A 16,907-nucleotide genomic window follows, 5' to 3' on the forward strand; every position below is an offset into this window, starting at 1 on the left:
TTTTTATGATAGGAGCCTATAATTAAATGTGAAAATGTTGTAGTAATGTTTCTATTCTCATGTTTATGTTTCTAGTTTATAAAAGATTCATTAATGAATAATGTAGAATTGTTTGTTTGATCTCATTTTAAATAATACATATATTTTGTGTTTTTTCCTTTTCATGTTTCTTGTACTTCAACAGAATCTGGTATGTGACACAACTATGTATTCTACCCTTAGTAGTGTTAATAAATACAGACGTAATACTTTTCACAAAAGAATACTTTGTTCAGGAACAAGGAAAAAAACCTCTAAGATTTAAAAATAGAGAATAAATTCCAGAAACAGTTACATCATCGTTAATACCCTATGGTGTAAAGAAACACAAAGTAAAAATGTTGTAGTTCCTACTAAGTTAAATCAGAAGCAGTATCAAACAAATCAGGTCCATTTAGGTCAACTAATGATAACCCGAGAGATTTGACTCAAATTTTGAGTCTGCATCAGATCCTAAAGTTGATCAAAATATTTTGAAAATGGTAGGCAGGAACATAAAAATGAGAAAGAGAATGAGATAGGTAAAAATGAGGGGGGGAAAAAAGGGCCACACAGCTAAAGATGTGGTTCACAACTATGCAGATCCCAGAGAATCTACTATCTAGGACCATAATAATTCCATAGTTGCTGATACAGTGAATCATTGTGCTGTGGATGGTGCACATACAAATCATGAAACTGGTCTCATCATTTCAGCCAAGAAATGAATGTCCCTGGTAAAATTTTCACATTCCTTTATTTCTTTGTTAGCTGAATTTTCTTAGGCCAATTCTAAAAAACATATAGTTCCAATGGGATAAAATCTGTAGCATTTGTTAAAACAAACAAACAAACAAAAAAAAACCCCAGGAACTATTAATAAACTTTGCCTTAAGCCCTAATTTTAACTGATTATTAACAAAATTAGTGGTTTTGCATTTCCTAATTCAGTTTAGAACTTATTGAATAGTAGTAGAAAGAAGGCACTCTATATGTGTTAGTATTGCCTTAGATATTTCTAATTCAGACAGCTGTTTGCAAGTAAAAGCTCACTACAGTGAATATCAGGAATATTTTGTTGCAATGATATATAGCAGGTTCACTTAGTGATCTTTTTGCCATGGATGGTAATGTACTTTTTAATAATGAGAAAAGGGAGCTTTCATGTGTTGTCTGTGTTGTTTTAGGCTCTGTACCTAAGTATATTTCTCAAAATATTTTGCAAAATATTGTTCATATTTTACATAGGAGGCTTAAAGAATAAGTATCTTTAGTGACCCTGTAGAAACAGAATCAGGCATTAAATTCAATCTAACTCTAGTTTCTGAACTTTTGTTTAGACTACTTTGGGTCCATTTATATTGAAGTACAGAATTAAGACAAGCTTGTTTCCAGTTCAAATAACATGTAGCCTTTTTTCTTTATCCTTTCTACCTCTGATGTTCCAGTCATGCCTAACATCAACTAATATTACACATCTAGGAGAAAATAGATGAAAGTGATTTAATTCTTATTTTATTTTTTTATCCAGGTTCATAATTTTTTTCTTTAACCTCATAATTAATGAGAAAATTTGAGATGCCTAGTATGTATTATCTAATTTCCATCCACTAAGGATTTGATATTAAGCAATTTATGACTTTTAGTGGGATCATTCTTCAATAAAACACGTGGGAAGTCCTATGAAGTTCATCATACAAGAAATCCATTTAAATTATCATGAATAGAAAGTTTTATTAGAATTTATTTTCCAAAGATTAGGAGAATATGATCTAATATCTTGTTTTATTTTCTGAGGATAGAAAGAAAAAGTGATTCACATTCACTTATAGTAATTGCATTCATATTTTAGTGAGAAATATGTTTAGAAACTATTCTCATGTAAAATCTTCATCACATAGAATTATTCTCTATTAATTAAATTATTCTCTATTAATTAATTAAAATATTTTTATTTATCAATCAGTGGTACTTATAAGTGATTTAGCATTCATAGATTCAGATAGCTACCACAGACACAAGAGACAAAGATAGGGAAACAGAACAGCTTAGAGACAAAGAATTAAATATTCCCATGTCTGAAGTGAACTTAAAAGATATATATCTTCTCTAGTGCCTTTATTCATAAGATTCAAAAACTTGATAGTCTTGTAATTGGTAGAATTTACTTTATGTTAATTTATCACACTGAATTAGAATATATGCCTGGGTAGTCTGAATAAGTGGGAATATGTTACTGTGGTTTATAGGCATCCTCTTTTTCTTGCTAATATATGCCTATGCATACTCATTCCCTTAATCTGGTGAACACATGCAGTCTTCCTGCCAGTGTTCTGCTATATGCCTCATCAGAATCAGACATCTGTCCAAAATTTCTTTACTTTTCCATTTCCTGTATTGTGATTTCTTTGCTTTTACTGTGTTTTGCCTTAGAAAATACATTTATGGAATTACTTTACTTTCTAACAAAAGTAACAAGTATAATGTAGATTTCAATAATTAAATCACTATTAATAGAACCATGTATAACATGTAGATTTATTGATACATTTTAAGAACTGTAATGTCTGTGGAATTATTGACTTTATTGAACCCAATTGAAACGTTTGAACCAATAGATGGAGAAAGTTTAAGGAAAAAGTACTAAAACCATGCTCTGCACTTTCACAAAATTATTTTATATGATGCTGTAACAGTTCTATGAAGTAGGAGGTAATCAACCCAGTTTATAGAAAGAATAATCAAGCACAGTTTTCTCTTTCAAATACCTTACAGTTTAGCCTGAGAAATAAAAGTGAACATAAATAATAACCAAGGTAGATTCTTGCCAAAAGAAATGCAAATGTAGTATTAATGCATTTCAGAGAGGGAGTAATTACCTCAAGGAATACAGAAATGCTTTCTAAAGAAGGAAGGAATTGAGGAGCTTCGTTTTTAGACTAGAGTGCATAGTTTGGGCTGCCATTACTGAATAAACTATATTTGCCCACTGTAGGCACACATTCCACATCTGAGGATTCAACCAACCATGAATTAGAAATATTCAGGAAAAAAAATCGCATATGTACTGAATATATACAGACCTTCCTTTTCATGTCATTATTCCCTAAGCAATATATTATAATTAACTATTTACACTGTATTAAGTATTATAAATAATCTAGAGGTGATTTAACATATATAGGAGGATGTGTCTTATATGCATATGTGCCATTTTATTTAAGGGACTTGACCATCCACAGATTTTAGTATCCTTTGGGGGAAGGTGGGATGGTCCTGAAATTGATATCCAGGGGAGACTAAGGGATATCTGTACTACAGATTCTGTGGCTCAAACAACAGAAATTTATGGTCTCACAATTCTGGAAGATAGATGTTCAAATATCAAGGTGTGGGCAGGGTTGGTTCTTTCTGAAGTCTTTACAGGAAAGATCTAAGTCTTGGCTTGTAACTGGCCCTCTTCTCACTATGTCCTCAGATGCCCTTTCCTCTATGCATTGCTGGGTCCAAATTCCCAAACTTCCCCTTTTGATAAGGATACCAGTCATACTGGATTAGGGTCTACCCTAGTTATGGCATTTTAATTTAATTACTTTTGCAAAGACCCTGTCTCCAAATAGATTGCATTCTGAAGGTGCTATGAGTTAAAATTTAACATACAATTTGGGGGGTGGAGGGATATAATATTACTGTATAACAATTATACAACCTTTATTTTGCAGTAACAAAACCAGCATAAACTATTTAACTATTATGAGAGTATGTATGAAAACATTATACATATGAAGGTTTCTATTTTAAATAAAAGGAAACTATATTACTTTTATCTGTAAGTTTTATATTCCAACTTAATTATCTTTTCTTTAGAGCTCTCTAATTTTTTCACATTCTCTTGAGAAAAAATTTTCATTTTGATATAGTATTTTCTAATTCAGTATGTCTTATCTGGCTCTAATGTATTAAACTTTAAAAATTCCAAATTTAATTTTCCTGAAGACTTCTGGAATAGAGTCAGATGAACATTGTCAAAAAGAACAGGAGCTTCAGAAGGAAAACTTGAAGTTGTCATCTGAAAATATTGAGCTAAAGTTTCAGCTTGAACAAGCAAATAAAGATTTGCCAAGACTAAAGGTAAATTTAATGGGCTTTATTATACTAAGAAAATCAAATGCCTGTAACATTTCTGCACCACACATCTAATTGTTATATTTACTTATATTGTTAAAAAATGCATATTCATAAAATGTTAGGTAAGATTACATTTAAACAAGTCAATATAGTATGTAAGTTGATGTTAAGTGATAACAATGGTCACACTTGAAAATATAAGGATAATTGTTTCTTTTAGAAAGTTTGCTTTATTTTGATCTTAATAAGTTGGTTTTTTAAATTCAGTATTCTATATGTTAGCCTATTGATGGGAGTTTTTCTTTTTGTCATGGCTAGAACTTTAATCTCTCCTTTTCTATCACGTGAATATTGATCTATATGTGTAAATTATGGCACAGTTTCAGAGATCTAATCCCAAATTTGTATTGTACCCTAAGGCAGTAATATAGAAAATATTTCTTGAAAGTTTATATATAAAATATTCTCTTATTAATTGAACATATGTCTTTAGTTCAGAATATCCCTTGTTAGTCTAGAGACCCAGTTGCTTAATTTGACTGTACAGTTGAAAACGTTACTTCAGATGAATTGTTTTTATTTCCTTTTCAGTGATCATAATTATGTCAGATTGCTACATATTTTATCTTTCAGAATCAAGTAAGAGATTTGAAGGAAATGTGTGAGTTTCTTAAGAAAGGAAAGTTTGAAGTTGAGCGAAAACTTGGTCATGTTAGAGGGGTGAGTATGTTGCTTGGGAAGCCAGGGCCAAAGGTTTAGGCCTCCATTGATTTCATGTTAGTGAGTGGCATAAATAAATGAAACCAATCATAGTTCAAAAACTCATTCCAGTAATAATGTTAAATATATGATGGATTTAGTTAAAATTCGAAGAGTATTATTATTATTAGAAAAATATTCAGAGCAAATATCTTTGTGATGATCAGCAACATATTTTTCAAAAATGAAAATATATGTGTACACTATAAAAATTTACAATTTTATGTTGCTCTAAAAAATTTTTAATATATAAAGAAAGTAAATATGTTTGTTAGTTATATAAAAGTTTATATATCAGGGTTATTCATGCTATAGCAAAAATGCTAACTAAAATGTAAATTAAATGAGCACATGATTTTATTAAACTATGAACTATTTTTGATTATAAGAAATTAAATTTATTGATGGGTAGCCTTCTTCTGTTGATATATTTATACAAGGTTTTTTGTTTCAAATGTCTTCTATTATATTGAACAGAAGCTGAATTCCTAAGCAGTGGCTATTCTTAGAGAAAATTGCATCTTTTAAATTGCAGCCAAAATTTGATTACTGATGAGCTATATTTCAGTTTTTCTTTTTGATTTTATTCCATATAAAGAAAATTTTGGTATACTAGAGAGAACATTAGCTAAATAGAATATTTGAATTTATTTATTTAGATCAGACATCAAAGCCTGACTATTTAAGCTGTTACTTACTAATTGTGTACTTGTAGGAATGTCTTGGTTTTTTTGTATATGAGAATTATAAATCTTATAGGTTGTTATAAGGATATTTTAAATTAACACAGGTTTGGGGATCAAATATTAGGAATTATTAATAATGAGCACAGTAATAAACCTGTTGTGTTGGTACTTCAGTATCATAGTCTATGAAATGTTTGTTAAATTATAAATTGGCATATTCTCTTACAGTCTGGTAGAAGTGGAAAAACAATCCCAGAACTAGAAAAAACCATTGGTTTAATGAAAAAAGTAGTTGAAAAAGTCCAAAAAGAAAATGAGCAGTTGAAAAAAGCATCAGGAATACTGACCAGTGAAAAAATGGCTAATATTGAGCTAGAAAATGAAAAGTTAAAGGTAACATTTTTAGTATGATCATTTTTTAATGGGAGTGCTTTATTAATTTTAATTTTGGGGGAAAAATTTAAACATTCCACAAAATGGCTTTAATACATGTACATGTATATTTTATGCAAACAGAAAAACCTAAATTGGAGGAAAAGGTAAAAATAGTTACTGAATGGCTCCCCCTATCTTCCTTATTTCAAGACCAATTTGTTTTCTCACTATGTTTTCTCATAGATTAATTACCTGTGTATTTTTAAAAATACAGGTGCCCAAGGTCCTGAATAATCTGATTATTTGATGACATGTTCTAAGATAGGTGTAGTGAGAGGGTTGTTTTTGTAGTTTATTTTAAGTCATCAAATGTGTAGCCAGAGTTGGGTACTGCTATTCTAGATGACCAGTATTTAAGGAAAGACCTTAATTCTAATCATATCAAATATAGTCTTAAAACTATGTTGAATTAAATTTTATGAGTTTACAAGTACCATTTATTTGATTACCTTGTTTTGATCTTTTTTCTTTTTTCTTTTTTTAATCACCAGGCTGAATTAGAAAAACTTAAAATTCATCTTGGACGTGAGTTGAGCATGCACTATGAATCCAAGACCAAAGGCACAGAAAAAATTGTTGCTGAAAATGAAAGGCTTCGTAAAGAACTTAAAAAGGTATGACTTTTATGATTAATTATAATCATTAATTTATGTTTTAATTAAGTAGTATATCTTGGCAGTACTGAAAGTAGAAAAGAGCATTTGTTTAAAGTAGCTAATAAGTGTTTTAGGAATTGTAGTGAGATTTAAGAATATGCCTGTCATTACTTTGAAGGACATTGAAATAAACAAATTTAGAGTCAATATAATTAAAAGCTACTCATTCTGAATTCAGTTCCTAGTTCTATTACATATTAATCTTAGGAACTGGGGCAGGCTACTTAAACTAATCTCTCTTCCTCAGTTCCCACATATATAAGTTTGGGAATAAGAACTATACCTATCTCACAGAATTGCTGTAGGATTTAAGTGACTTAATCTTTATGCACATGCCTTAGAACAATACTTAATTTCCAGTGAGAAGTATATGAAACTCTTTGGTTAAACAGTAAGATTTCTTTCTATTTAAATGACAAAATATATTCCTTGCTCTAAGCAAGTCGGTATTGTTATTTATATGGATAATTTAGTGAATACATTGAAATGAATATTGTGAAAGCTAGTTAGAACAGTAATTGAATGCATTGTGAGGCTAGAGTAATGTTGTTCCTTGAAGGTGGATGTTTAATAATAGAAACAATCTGTTATTTACATATGGCTTATGCTTATAGCCAGGTGTCTTAAGTGTTAGGAAATCAAAACACAGAATCTTTTAAATGTGTAAAGAGACAATCTATCTAATTATCCTAAAAATATTAAGAGAAACAATGAAAAATTTAAAGTAACCACTAGAGTCCATTACTTGTAAATATATTTCTCTGAGCTCATTATATGATCTTTTGTTCTAATTATCATCATATTGATGTTTTAGAAGAAGAGAAACATTACATTTTGATTTCAGATTTAATCGGCATTTAGAACTTCAGGTTATTTATGTTTTCTAATTTGTAATGGTAATTTCAAATACATTGTATCTGTGAGGACAGTGTTATGTTTTATTATAATGTACTAATTATCTTTTTTTTAAGAGAGAGAGAATTTTTTTAATATTTATTTTTTAGTTTTTGGTGGACACAACATCTTTATTTTATTTTTATGTGGTGCTGAGGATCTAACTCAGCACCCCACACATGCCAGGCGAGCATGTTACCACTTGAGCCACAACCCCAGCCAACTAATTATCTTTTAATGATAGGAAACTGAAGCTGCAGAGAAACTACGGATATCGAAGAATAATTTAGAGATATTAAATGAGAAGATGACGGTTCAATTAGAAGAGACTAGTAAGAGATTACAGATTGCAGAAAGTAGAGGTCCACAACTTGAAGGTGCTGACAGCAAGAGCTGGAAGTCAATTGTTGTTACCAGGTAGGACCAAATAGTTCAAAACTTGCCCAGCATTTAATCATGTTTGATTCTGGGATCATTGATTTAAAGATGAGCCCATTCTGAGTAACTTAGAAATTTCCTGATGAATAATTTGTTATTTACTTTAGCATATTACTCCCTTTTATTCTATGCCAGCATTTCCAGAAAATCTTTTTCTTCTCTAAAACATTTAACTAGTTTGGATGGCAGAGCATAGAACGGAACAGAACTGGGCCATAGAGCTTGATGTGCATCGTAAGCTGCTGTCAGCCATGAGCCTGGGCTAACACTTCCCATCTTTTCCTGAGTGCTACTTTTCTTCAACTGAAATCTCAGCTTCCTTTTTCACTTTGCAATGCTGGAAATTGAACTCAGAGTCTTGTGCACACATGCAACAACAGCTTCTTGATTGTTGTTCATTTTCTATTTCAAGTATGAGCTAGAAACATTTGAGCTGTCTTGTCACATTCTGTGACATACAGGATCTAGGTTGAACTGCATTACTATTTGGAGTTAAATACTAGAGAAGTTTCTCTTCAGAAAGCCTCAGTAGATAAATGCAACACAGCTTTAGTGTTTCTGGCCTCTGCTTTTTGGTACTCAGGTTTTTTTCCCACCATGTGAACCTTTTCTATAAGTATGTGGGATTTCTGCCTGTGAAACTAATTTATATGATACTGCCATCATGACTATGATGAGTTGCTAAAAGACTGGTGTCATTCCCATTTCCAACTCAAGAAGCCTAGAAGTTAGTAACCAGTAGGATCCCAGCCTTTGTCCTTTTCCACCAAAAGTTTTCCTCTGTGAAGTTGTATTCTTTGTCATCAGCACATCTGTTGCTCCAGTTCAAAAGGCAAAGACATCTTACCTTCCTATTTTCCCATTTGAAGTCTACATCTGCCCTACCTGCTCTTTAGAATGACTTTGATGGAGGACAGGGTGGCACCCATCATCACTTCAAATAGGATGGGAATCTTAGCAGTGTTAGACTATAGTGAGTCCCACAATAAGGCTTGTTGCACTGTACTTGCCCCATCAGCCCAGTCTAAGGAGAAAAGAGAAAGGTTAATAAGCAGGCATATTAAAAGACAGCCCAGAAGTCTCTGTGGTCTTGGAGAAATAGTCCTTGATTCCTGTTCTGATACCATACCAAAATAAGTCAGAATCCATCCTTCTGCCCTGTAGCTGATACTTTTTCCATCTACAAACTGGGAATAAGTATTCTGTCAGAAGGTGAGTATTAGGGTGCAAATATCAATTGTGATACTAAGAAGGAGACAAAGGTCCCATTTTTTTCTTCTTGGACACCAGCTGTGACTATGTTCATTTCTTGGTCATTCATTTTTTTCTTCTGTAATCACATAAGATCTCAGAATTTTGAGTTACTCTGAGATTTATTTGTTCAACAGATATTTATTCTGTACCTGCTACTCCCAGATTCTGTGCTTTAAGCTGCATATTACTTCTCAAAAGCTATCTTGCCTGGGTTCCTTGAGAGCCAGGTGACTTTTATAGCTTAGATAGACCTAATTACTGTGACCTTGACTGAATGATATATCTTTGTGGGCTTAAGTTATTCTCATTTATGGAGAACATAATCCCCATCTTCCTTTTCTAGAAGGACTCTGTGAGACTATAAAAGAAATTATTAGGGTAAAAGAATTAATACAATTTGTGAACAGTTGGTATGAGACTTAACCATAATTGAAGATAACTTTTTATATTTTGGATCACTTATATGTTGTTGTTCTGAGAACTGTACAAGTAACTAAGCATAGACAATGTCTCTAATAAACCAGTTTGAAGAAGAAAAAAGTCCAGGTAGTAGCTTCTTGACAGAGATAAGCCTCATTCTGATTCTTGACCTTCAAGTTCCCTAAATCTGTCTTGTTCCCATCCCCACTCTTGGCATTGGGGGCTGGGTCTAAAAGTGTTAATGCTGAGGTCTAGGAGTGATAGCACACACCCAACTCAGTGAAGCTGTTTAGAGAGCACTTTGGGCACCTTTGGCACTGGAGGTCTATTTCATGCTGAAATCCTTATAGTTGCGTTATTCTTTACTCAAAAAATTTATTAACATGTATTCTGTGTCCTACATTATGCTGCGATAGCTCAGGGTTATTTGGGGGCCATTTTAGATGGGGTAATTAGAAAATTGATAATTGGTAATTGGGTGGCTATGAACAGAGAAATGGAGGAAGTGAAGGAATAAACTTCTGATCACTATTATTCACCTTTAGCAAATATTTGGTAGATAGTCCTTGTCAAATTAAGAACATTCCCTCCTAATTTAAGTTTCTAAGGTCTATCAAAAGCTATTTGAATATATTTAGACAATCATAACTGTCCTTTCATTTACTGTTCAGATTTTGTTTCCAGAGCAATACTAGCTTTTTAAAATTAGCTTAAGGCATTTCAGGGTTTTTTTTTTCTTTCTTTGAAAAAGTTTGAATATTATAAAAGACAGCCTAGAAGGTATGGTGTACCTGTACAACTATGAGTCTCAATTTTTAAAAAAAAATTTTTTGAAGTCTGAAATATTATCATTTTCTTGATGGTTGCAAATCTGGACTTTTAGATTAAAAACTTCATCCTTCTCCCATCATGCACTGTTTCTCTGAGCTGTGCTTTTGAATAATTTGTTCCTTCTCAATGAAATGTCTTTTTATTTTTATTTTTTTTCTGCCTGGATATCTGTTCTCTGTATAACATACAATGAGAAAAGCTATCATTACCATCTTTATTTTCCTAAGAATACCTAGTAATGTGAATTTGGTATTCTGATTAATTTAACTTTGTATTTTCTTGTTTTTTGACTGAAAAAGTTTTAATTTTACAGTGGTCAAATTCAGGCTTCATCATTATTTATAATCTTAGGAAACATCTAAATTCTCTAATTAGCTCATCTGTGAATTAGGGATACTTATCTCTTGTCTTTGCCTTTTTAATTAAAGCTGGATGTATAATAATAGAAAGAAAAATATAAAATATTGTAAAAATTTTCTGAAATCAAAAGTATTTCATTTAATAGATCCAGATATCATACTTCCAAAACTGTGAAGCTCCAAATTCAGGCGCAGCAGTGTGTGTTTATGAAGTTAGAGTTGGTATACTGACACCCCATATTCCTTTCACCATGTTGATATTCCCTCGTGGGCGCTAGCAGTCTTGCCCATGGCTTCTACTTCTGTCCCCATAGTCCTAGTATGGACCCACAAGCTCTTCAGGGGCCCCTTGCACAGAAGTATGTGTATGAGCTGGGAGACTTCTCTGTCTCTCTTGTCGTCACCTTTTAATAATATTAAATAATTACATAACCTTTTAAAAGAAATTTTCCTAAGAGACTATAGATAGTACGATTATTGCTTATTTTTAATGTGATAATTTGCACTGACTTTTAAATGATTAAGAAAAGCTATGTGCCATATTTATACTATTTTTTTTATACTTTTAGAATGTATGAAACGAAGTTGAAAGAATTGGAAGCAGATATTGCCAAAAAAAATCAAAGCATTACTGACCTTAAACAGCTTGTAAGTGAAGCAACAGAGAGAGAACAGAAAGTTAAGAAATATAATGAAGACCTTGAACAACAGGCATGCAATATGATTTTTCTTTATGATAAAATAATGCATCAAATGTCAAGAAATTCCTTGCATTGTATGAAGTAGAAAAAAACAACACTTGATAATTTCTCCCTAGGAGGCCCATCTAACTGAATGGCACCACCATTTCATTCATTTATGTAAGATAAAAACTAGATCATCATTAACTTTATTTCTTCTGATTCCTCACATCTTTTTCATGATTAAATCATTTCAGCTATTTTTTTCAAATATATCCCAAAGAAGATTACTGTGCAGCATCTTCATCACTACCATTCTTATGTAATCTCCTAACTGGTGTCTTAGTTTCCCTTCTCATGTCATTTCACCTCCATATTTCTGGTCTGTCTACGTGGTTTTCAAATAATCCTTTGAAAGCATTAAGCAGATTATAACAGTAAGACTTGTTAGCTACCCCAATTTTTTATTATAACATCACACACAGAATCTTACAATGGTTCTCTGTTACTCTAGAATAAAACTTTATAGTGAAGTATAACCTGTAAAGACATAGTTGGTCTGCACCTGTTTTTTTTTTTTCCTTCAGTCTCATCATATGCCACTTTCCCCTTAATTCAGTGTTTTAGCCATATGCTTTCCTTCAATCCTTTGAACAAACCAAACTCATTTAAAGTTCAAATATTTGCAAATGCTCCTTTGTTTAAAATACTATTCACCCAATATTATCATAGTCCATTCCCATACTTTGTCTCTCTTTAAATGGAGGCTCCTCAGAGTCCTTCCCTAACCATAATCCAATACTACCTTTCTCTACTCTCTTTTCTTGTCCTGGATTATTTTTCTTGATGGTTCTTTCTTCTCTCGGATTGTTATCACATATCATATCATATTATATGCTTATTGTCTTCACTAACTAAAAGGACCATGCAAGAAGGGACTTTGGCTGTTATATTCACTGCTATATCCTCTGTACCTAGGACAATACCTAACATGCAGTAGTTAATAATTGTTGAATGATGAATAGTAAAAAGAAATAGAAATGTGTCTTTGAAACCCAACTTTTAATATTCTACTTTATTAAAAATGTGTTTATAAAACCTCATATTTCTGTGCTAAACTTATATCTTCTTAAAGATTGAGATTCTCAAACATGTTCCTGAAGGTACTGAGACAGAACAAGGCCTTAAACGGGAGCTTCAAGTTCTTAGGTACATTCTGTGTTCATATGACTTGTTTATTTATTTCTTTTTCTTTTTTTATTATTTTTTAAATAACTTGGTTTCCTAAAGCTAGAAACAAAGGGTCTTTCAACTTGGCTGCCTAATGAGTTCATTCAATCCTTATTTCATCCTTCTGATACCAGGCAGACCCTCTTTTACATACTAGATACTGAAAAATAAGTTGCCAGTTTGCAATTTAAACTTTCATAACAGCACAGATGGAATTAAACTTTGGCTTCCCAGAGGCAAAATACTAAAGAAAGAAAGAACAAGTAATTCTTTACCTTTAGAAGTCTGTATAGCCTACTTCCACTGGGCTCTTCCCATAAGAAAACTCTAAAAAAACACATTTGGTCACATTTTAAGAAAAACATGAAGACATTTGCTTCTGTGCTTGGTTTGCAAATGGGGCACTGCAACATAGAGTAGATGTTTACCTTGGTAAATACTAGCACATTTGGGGTTTTGTACATCACTAATTAATAAGGAATGTCTATGTATTTTCTGGAGCAATGTCTCTTGTTTTTAAAACACATTATTGTTGTGTTTTAGATTAGCTAATAATCAGCTGAATAAAGAAAAAGCAGAATTAATCCATCAGATAGAAGATAACAAGGACCAAAGCAGAGTTGAAAGCATCACACCTGGTAATATATTTTGTAAGACTTGTTAGCTACCCCAACTTTTTATTAGGGTTTGCTTTTTTTGTTCATATTTCTAATATTTGTCTCTATATAAGAAGAAATATGTGTATGTACATGCTTCCCCCAACAATAGTGATATAATTTCTGTGAATGAAGAGAATAGACATAATATGTATATTATTTTATATATATGTATAAATATTTTCTTGGAAGATGGTATAAAATTGGATTCATACCATATTCCCAACTTACTATCTATATCAGGGACATCTTTTGAGGTCTGTATGCAAATCTGACTCACTCTTTTAATGATTTTATAATCATGATTATTGCATGGATGCCACATTTATTTATTTACCTTTTCATGGACATTTGAATTTGAGTTTCTGCTATATTATAAACCAATTCTGGTTCCATTAATGACTTAATGGAAGTGCCAAATTTTGCATGAAAGATTATATCAATTTTTATCTGAACAATCTTTTGACTATTTCATGTAGCCTTTTCAGTATCCTATCATAGCTCTGATGTTACTTTGTAGTAAAGCCATCATGTGTGACTTGTACTAGACATTATGCTAAGTGCTTCACAAGCATTCTACTTTATTCTTATAACCTACAGATAAGTTTTGTTGTCATCATTTTTCATGTGATAAACAGACTCAAGGTTGATAACCAGTCCCCAAGATTATAATAGCTAGATAGTGGTAGAGGCAAGATGAAAACCTAATTCAACAAAATTCCAAAGTTCCTTGCTATTCCCTGCTCTTAACCACTATCCAGTAGTGCCTCTTGGTGAATAAAATTACATGTATTAATCTCTTGATAAATTTCTGATAGCACTCAGCTTGAACTGTACAAGACCAGACATAGTGTATTGCAAAAGACCTTTTAATACTGTTGACATTAGGCGTGCTATTTTTTCTAAACATGTATTCTCAGGGAATTTCTGAGCCCTCTTGTTTTATATTTCCTATGGGAAAGAGACAAAGATGCCTGTCATATTTTATTATGTTAAGCTCCCAAATCAAACCAAAACTGTTTTGGCAGTTCAAAATTACTATCAAAAATAGATGTGATTTAAATAGCTTTTGGAAGATGCTATACATAATATTCACTTCTTCCTGCATTGTTTCACCACCAGTCTATGTATATATAAATATTAAAATCAACTTAAAATTTCTTAGCACTTTGTGCAAAAGTAAGAGAATCTTTCAAAATTTGTTACTTAACAGAATCCCGTTACAAAATTTTTCCTTAGTCTTTTTATCTCCATTCTTCTCCTAGTTATACATAGGGAGGGGATCATTCCCAGGGTACCTTAATAGAATATGCTTGAGTCATGTACATTTGTTTGCTGTCTATTATTTTCTCAAACTTTAACATTAAAAAATGTTTACCTTTCAACAGTTACATGTGACTTGACACATTATATATAGGGTTTAAAAAAGTGATCTATATATCTAGCAAAGTTGGGGTTAAAAAGTCTATTTGCCTATTGATTCTCACTATAAAATTAGCAGTATGTTAACATGGGGAGTACATCCAGTAAATTCAAACCTTTGTGCTGTATTTGCTTTTGTTTTCCTGCCAAAGTATCAGGCTGTGTCTGATGTTTTAGTTGTATCAAACACCCTGCCCTAGGGTTTTGTGCACATACTAATGGCACAGTAACTGACCTATGTGGAGTAGCCATTGCTTGTGGGATAGAAGTAACATTTGGACAGCTCACCATTTTAGCCACTTATCTACTAGTCTGCTTTTCTGATGTACTTTTAGTACCTAACAGATTTTATTAGTTGTAGGATTTTTCTCTGAAAAATGAGAATTGCTTCTAAAGCATTTATCTCCACTTCTAACTCCAGGCAGATGCCTTTTCTCTTTGGTTGCTATGGAATGACAATGCCTAACAGAAATTTTTTAAAATAGTATTCATAGCCTGAGAAAGTTTCAACCATTTAGCCCTATTTTCAAGGCTCTAAGTTTCATAAGTTTTCTGCTTATTTTCTAAATCAAATCCTTTATGTTGAACTTAATTCAGAATAGAAAAAGTGAGTCTAGTTTTTATAACTTTTTTTGGCAGATGCTGATCAACTAAAGGAACAAATAAAAGATCTAGAAACACAGCTCAAAATATCAGATTTAGAAAAGCAGCATTTGAAGGTAATTAAATAATTTTATCTAATATTAGTATTATAAATGTTCGTGAGAAACAATTTATGATCACCATCTTTGAGTTTTCAGTACATGTCTTAAAAATTCAAGGAATTACATTTTTTTCTTATAATATTTTGCCTGCATATTACAAAGCTCATTGTGTTTAAGAGCTAACAATACATTCAGATAGAACAACTAGAAAGGATTAGAAAGTAAATTTATTTAGTAGTTATAACAAATCTAGCTCTTTATAGTTTTTAAGATATTACGTTTTATGTCACATTTGGAACAGTGTCTTTAAGTACCTTTTTAAATTCTTTTTAGAAACCTTTCCATAAAGTTATAGTTTACTTAAAAAATTTTTTATGCTTTACATACTTTAAGATTCTGTAAACAGAAAAAAAGGGCATAGATAATTATCTGGTTATCACCGCCTCTTCTAAATAGCCAATAAGGCTCAATTTATCTCTTCACCAGATGCCTAAACTTAGCCAAGGAGAAGTCCCAAAGTTTCTCTGATCATAAATATGCTTATAAGAAGTTGGTTATTATTCATTAAAAAGTAGATATTTGTAATGAAAAATAAAAATGAAGTATAAAACAAAAATCTTAACTAGAACAAATTCAATGTTGTGAATACCAAAGTTCATTTTGATTGACTTATTGATATGCTTTTAAGATTAAATTTCATATTCTCGAGAGTTAATAAATTTTAATTAAAGGCTAGTACATAATTTCAGAATATAATATATCATTTAATTTGGCAGTTAACAAGTTCTTCATACTGTACAGTAAAACCCTATTAACAAATCTTATGAAAATACTCTGCCTTTGTAACTGTATTTGACTTCAAGTTATTTTAGCTTTCATGTTTATAAGTTAAATCTCTTCAGTTCAAACCTAAAACATGCTCTTTCTTCTATGTGCAACTTTTAAAGTTAATATGTTTCTTCTATTAGGAGGAAATAAAAAAGCTGAAGAAAGAATTGGAAAATTTTGACCCTTCATTTTTTGAAGAAATTGAAGATCTTAAGTATAATTACAAAGAAGAAGTGAAAAAAAATATTCTCTTAGAAGAGAAGTTAAAAAAACTTTCTGAACAATTTGGAGTTGAATTAAGTAGCCCTGTTGCTACTTCTTCTGAACAGTCTGAAGATGAAGAAAGTCCTATAAATTTCCCCATTTATTGAAGGCCTCATGTTAATGTATTTAGCTTTTGATTAATTATATAAGTTTCATCTGTAATCAAGCAAATCCGTGAACTAAAGACTTTCCTTCTCAATATGTTCTACTTTTACTTAAATTGGAAGTTTTAGTAAATTATAGAA

The 16,907-nt window shown here is 31.5% G+C and overlaps 1 protein-coding gene across 1 annotated transcript in view; it reads left to right on the forward strand.

Moving 5' to 3' along the window:
• Positions 1–16,781, forward strand: part of Cep290 (centrosomal protein 290) — a 90,983-nt gene extending 74,202 nt beyond the window's left edge. The window contains exons 45-54 of the mRNA XM_026397740.2: positions 4,015–4,149; positions 4,780–4,866; positions 5,820–5,984; positions 6,518–6,640; positions 7,821–7,993; positions 11,448–11,589; positions 12,694–12,767; positions 13,332–13,426; positions 15,506–15,585; positions 16,539–16,781. Of these exons, the coding sequence (XP_026253525.2) occupies positions 4,015–4,149; positions 4,780–4,866; positions 5,820–5,984; positions 6,518–6,640; positions 7,821–7,993; positions 11,448–11,589; positions 12,694–12,767; positions 13,332–13,426; positions 15,506–15,585; positions 16,539–16,769 (1,305 nt within the window). The 3' untranslated portion in view covers positions 16,770–16,781. The remainder of the gene's footprint in view (positions 1–4,014; positions 4,150–4,779; positions 4,867–5,819; positions 5,985–6,517; positions 6,641–7,820; positions 7,994–11,447; positions 11,590–12,693; positions 12,768–13,331; positions 13,427–15,505; positions 15,586–16,538) is intronic.
• The last annotated feature ends 126 nt before the right edge of the window (positions 16,782–16,907 follow it).

This window comes from Urocitellus parryii, chromosome 5, assembly GCF_045843805.1.
Source record: "Urocitellus parryii isolate mUroPar1 chromosome 5, mUroPar1.hap1, whole genome shotgun sequence".
NCBI lineage: Eukaryota > Metazoa > Chordata > Mammalia > Rodentia > Sciuridae > Urocitellus > Urocitellus parryii.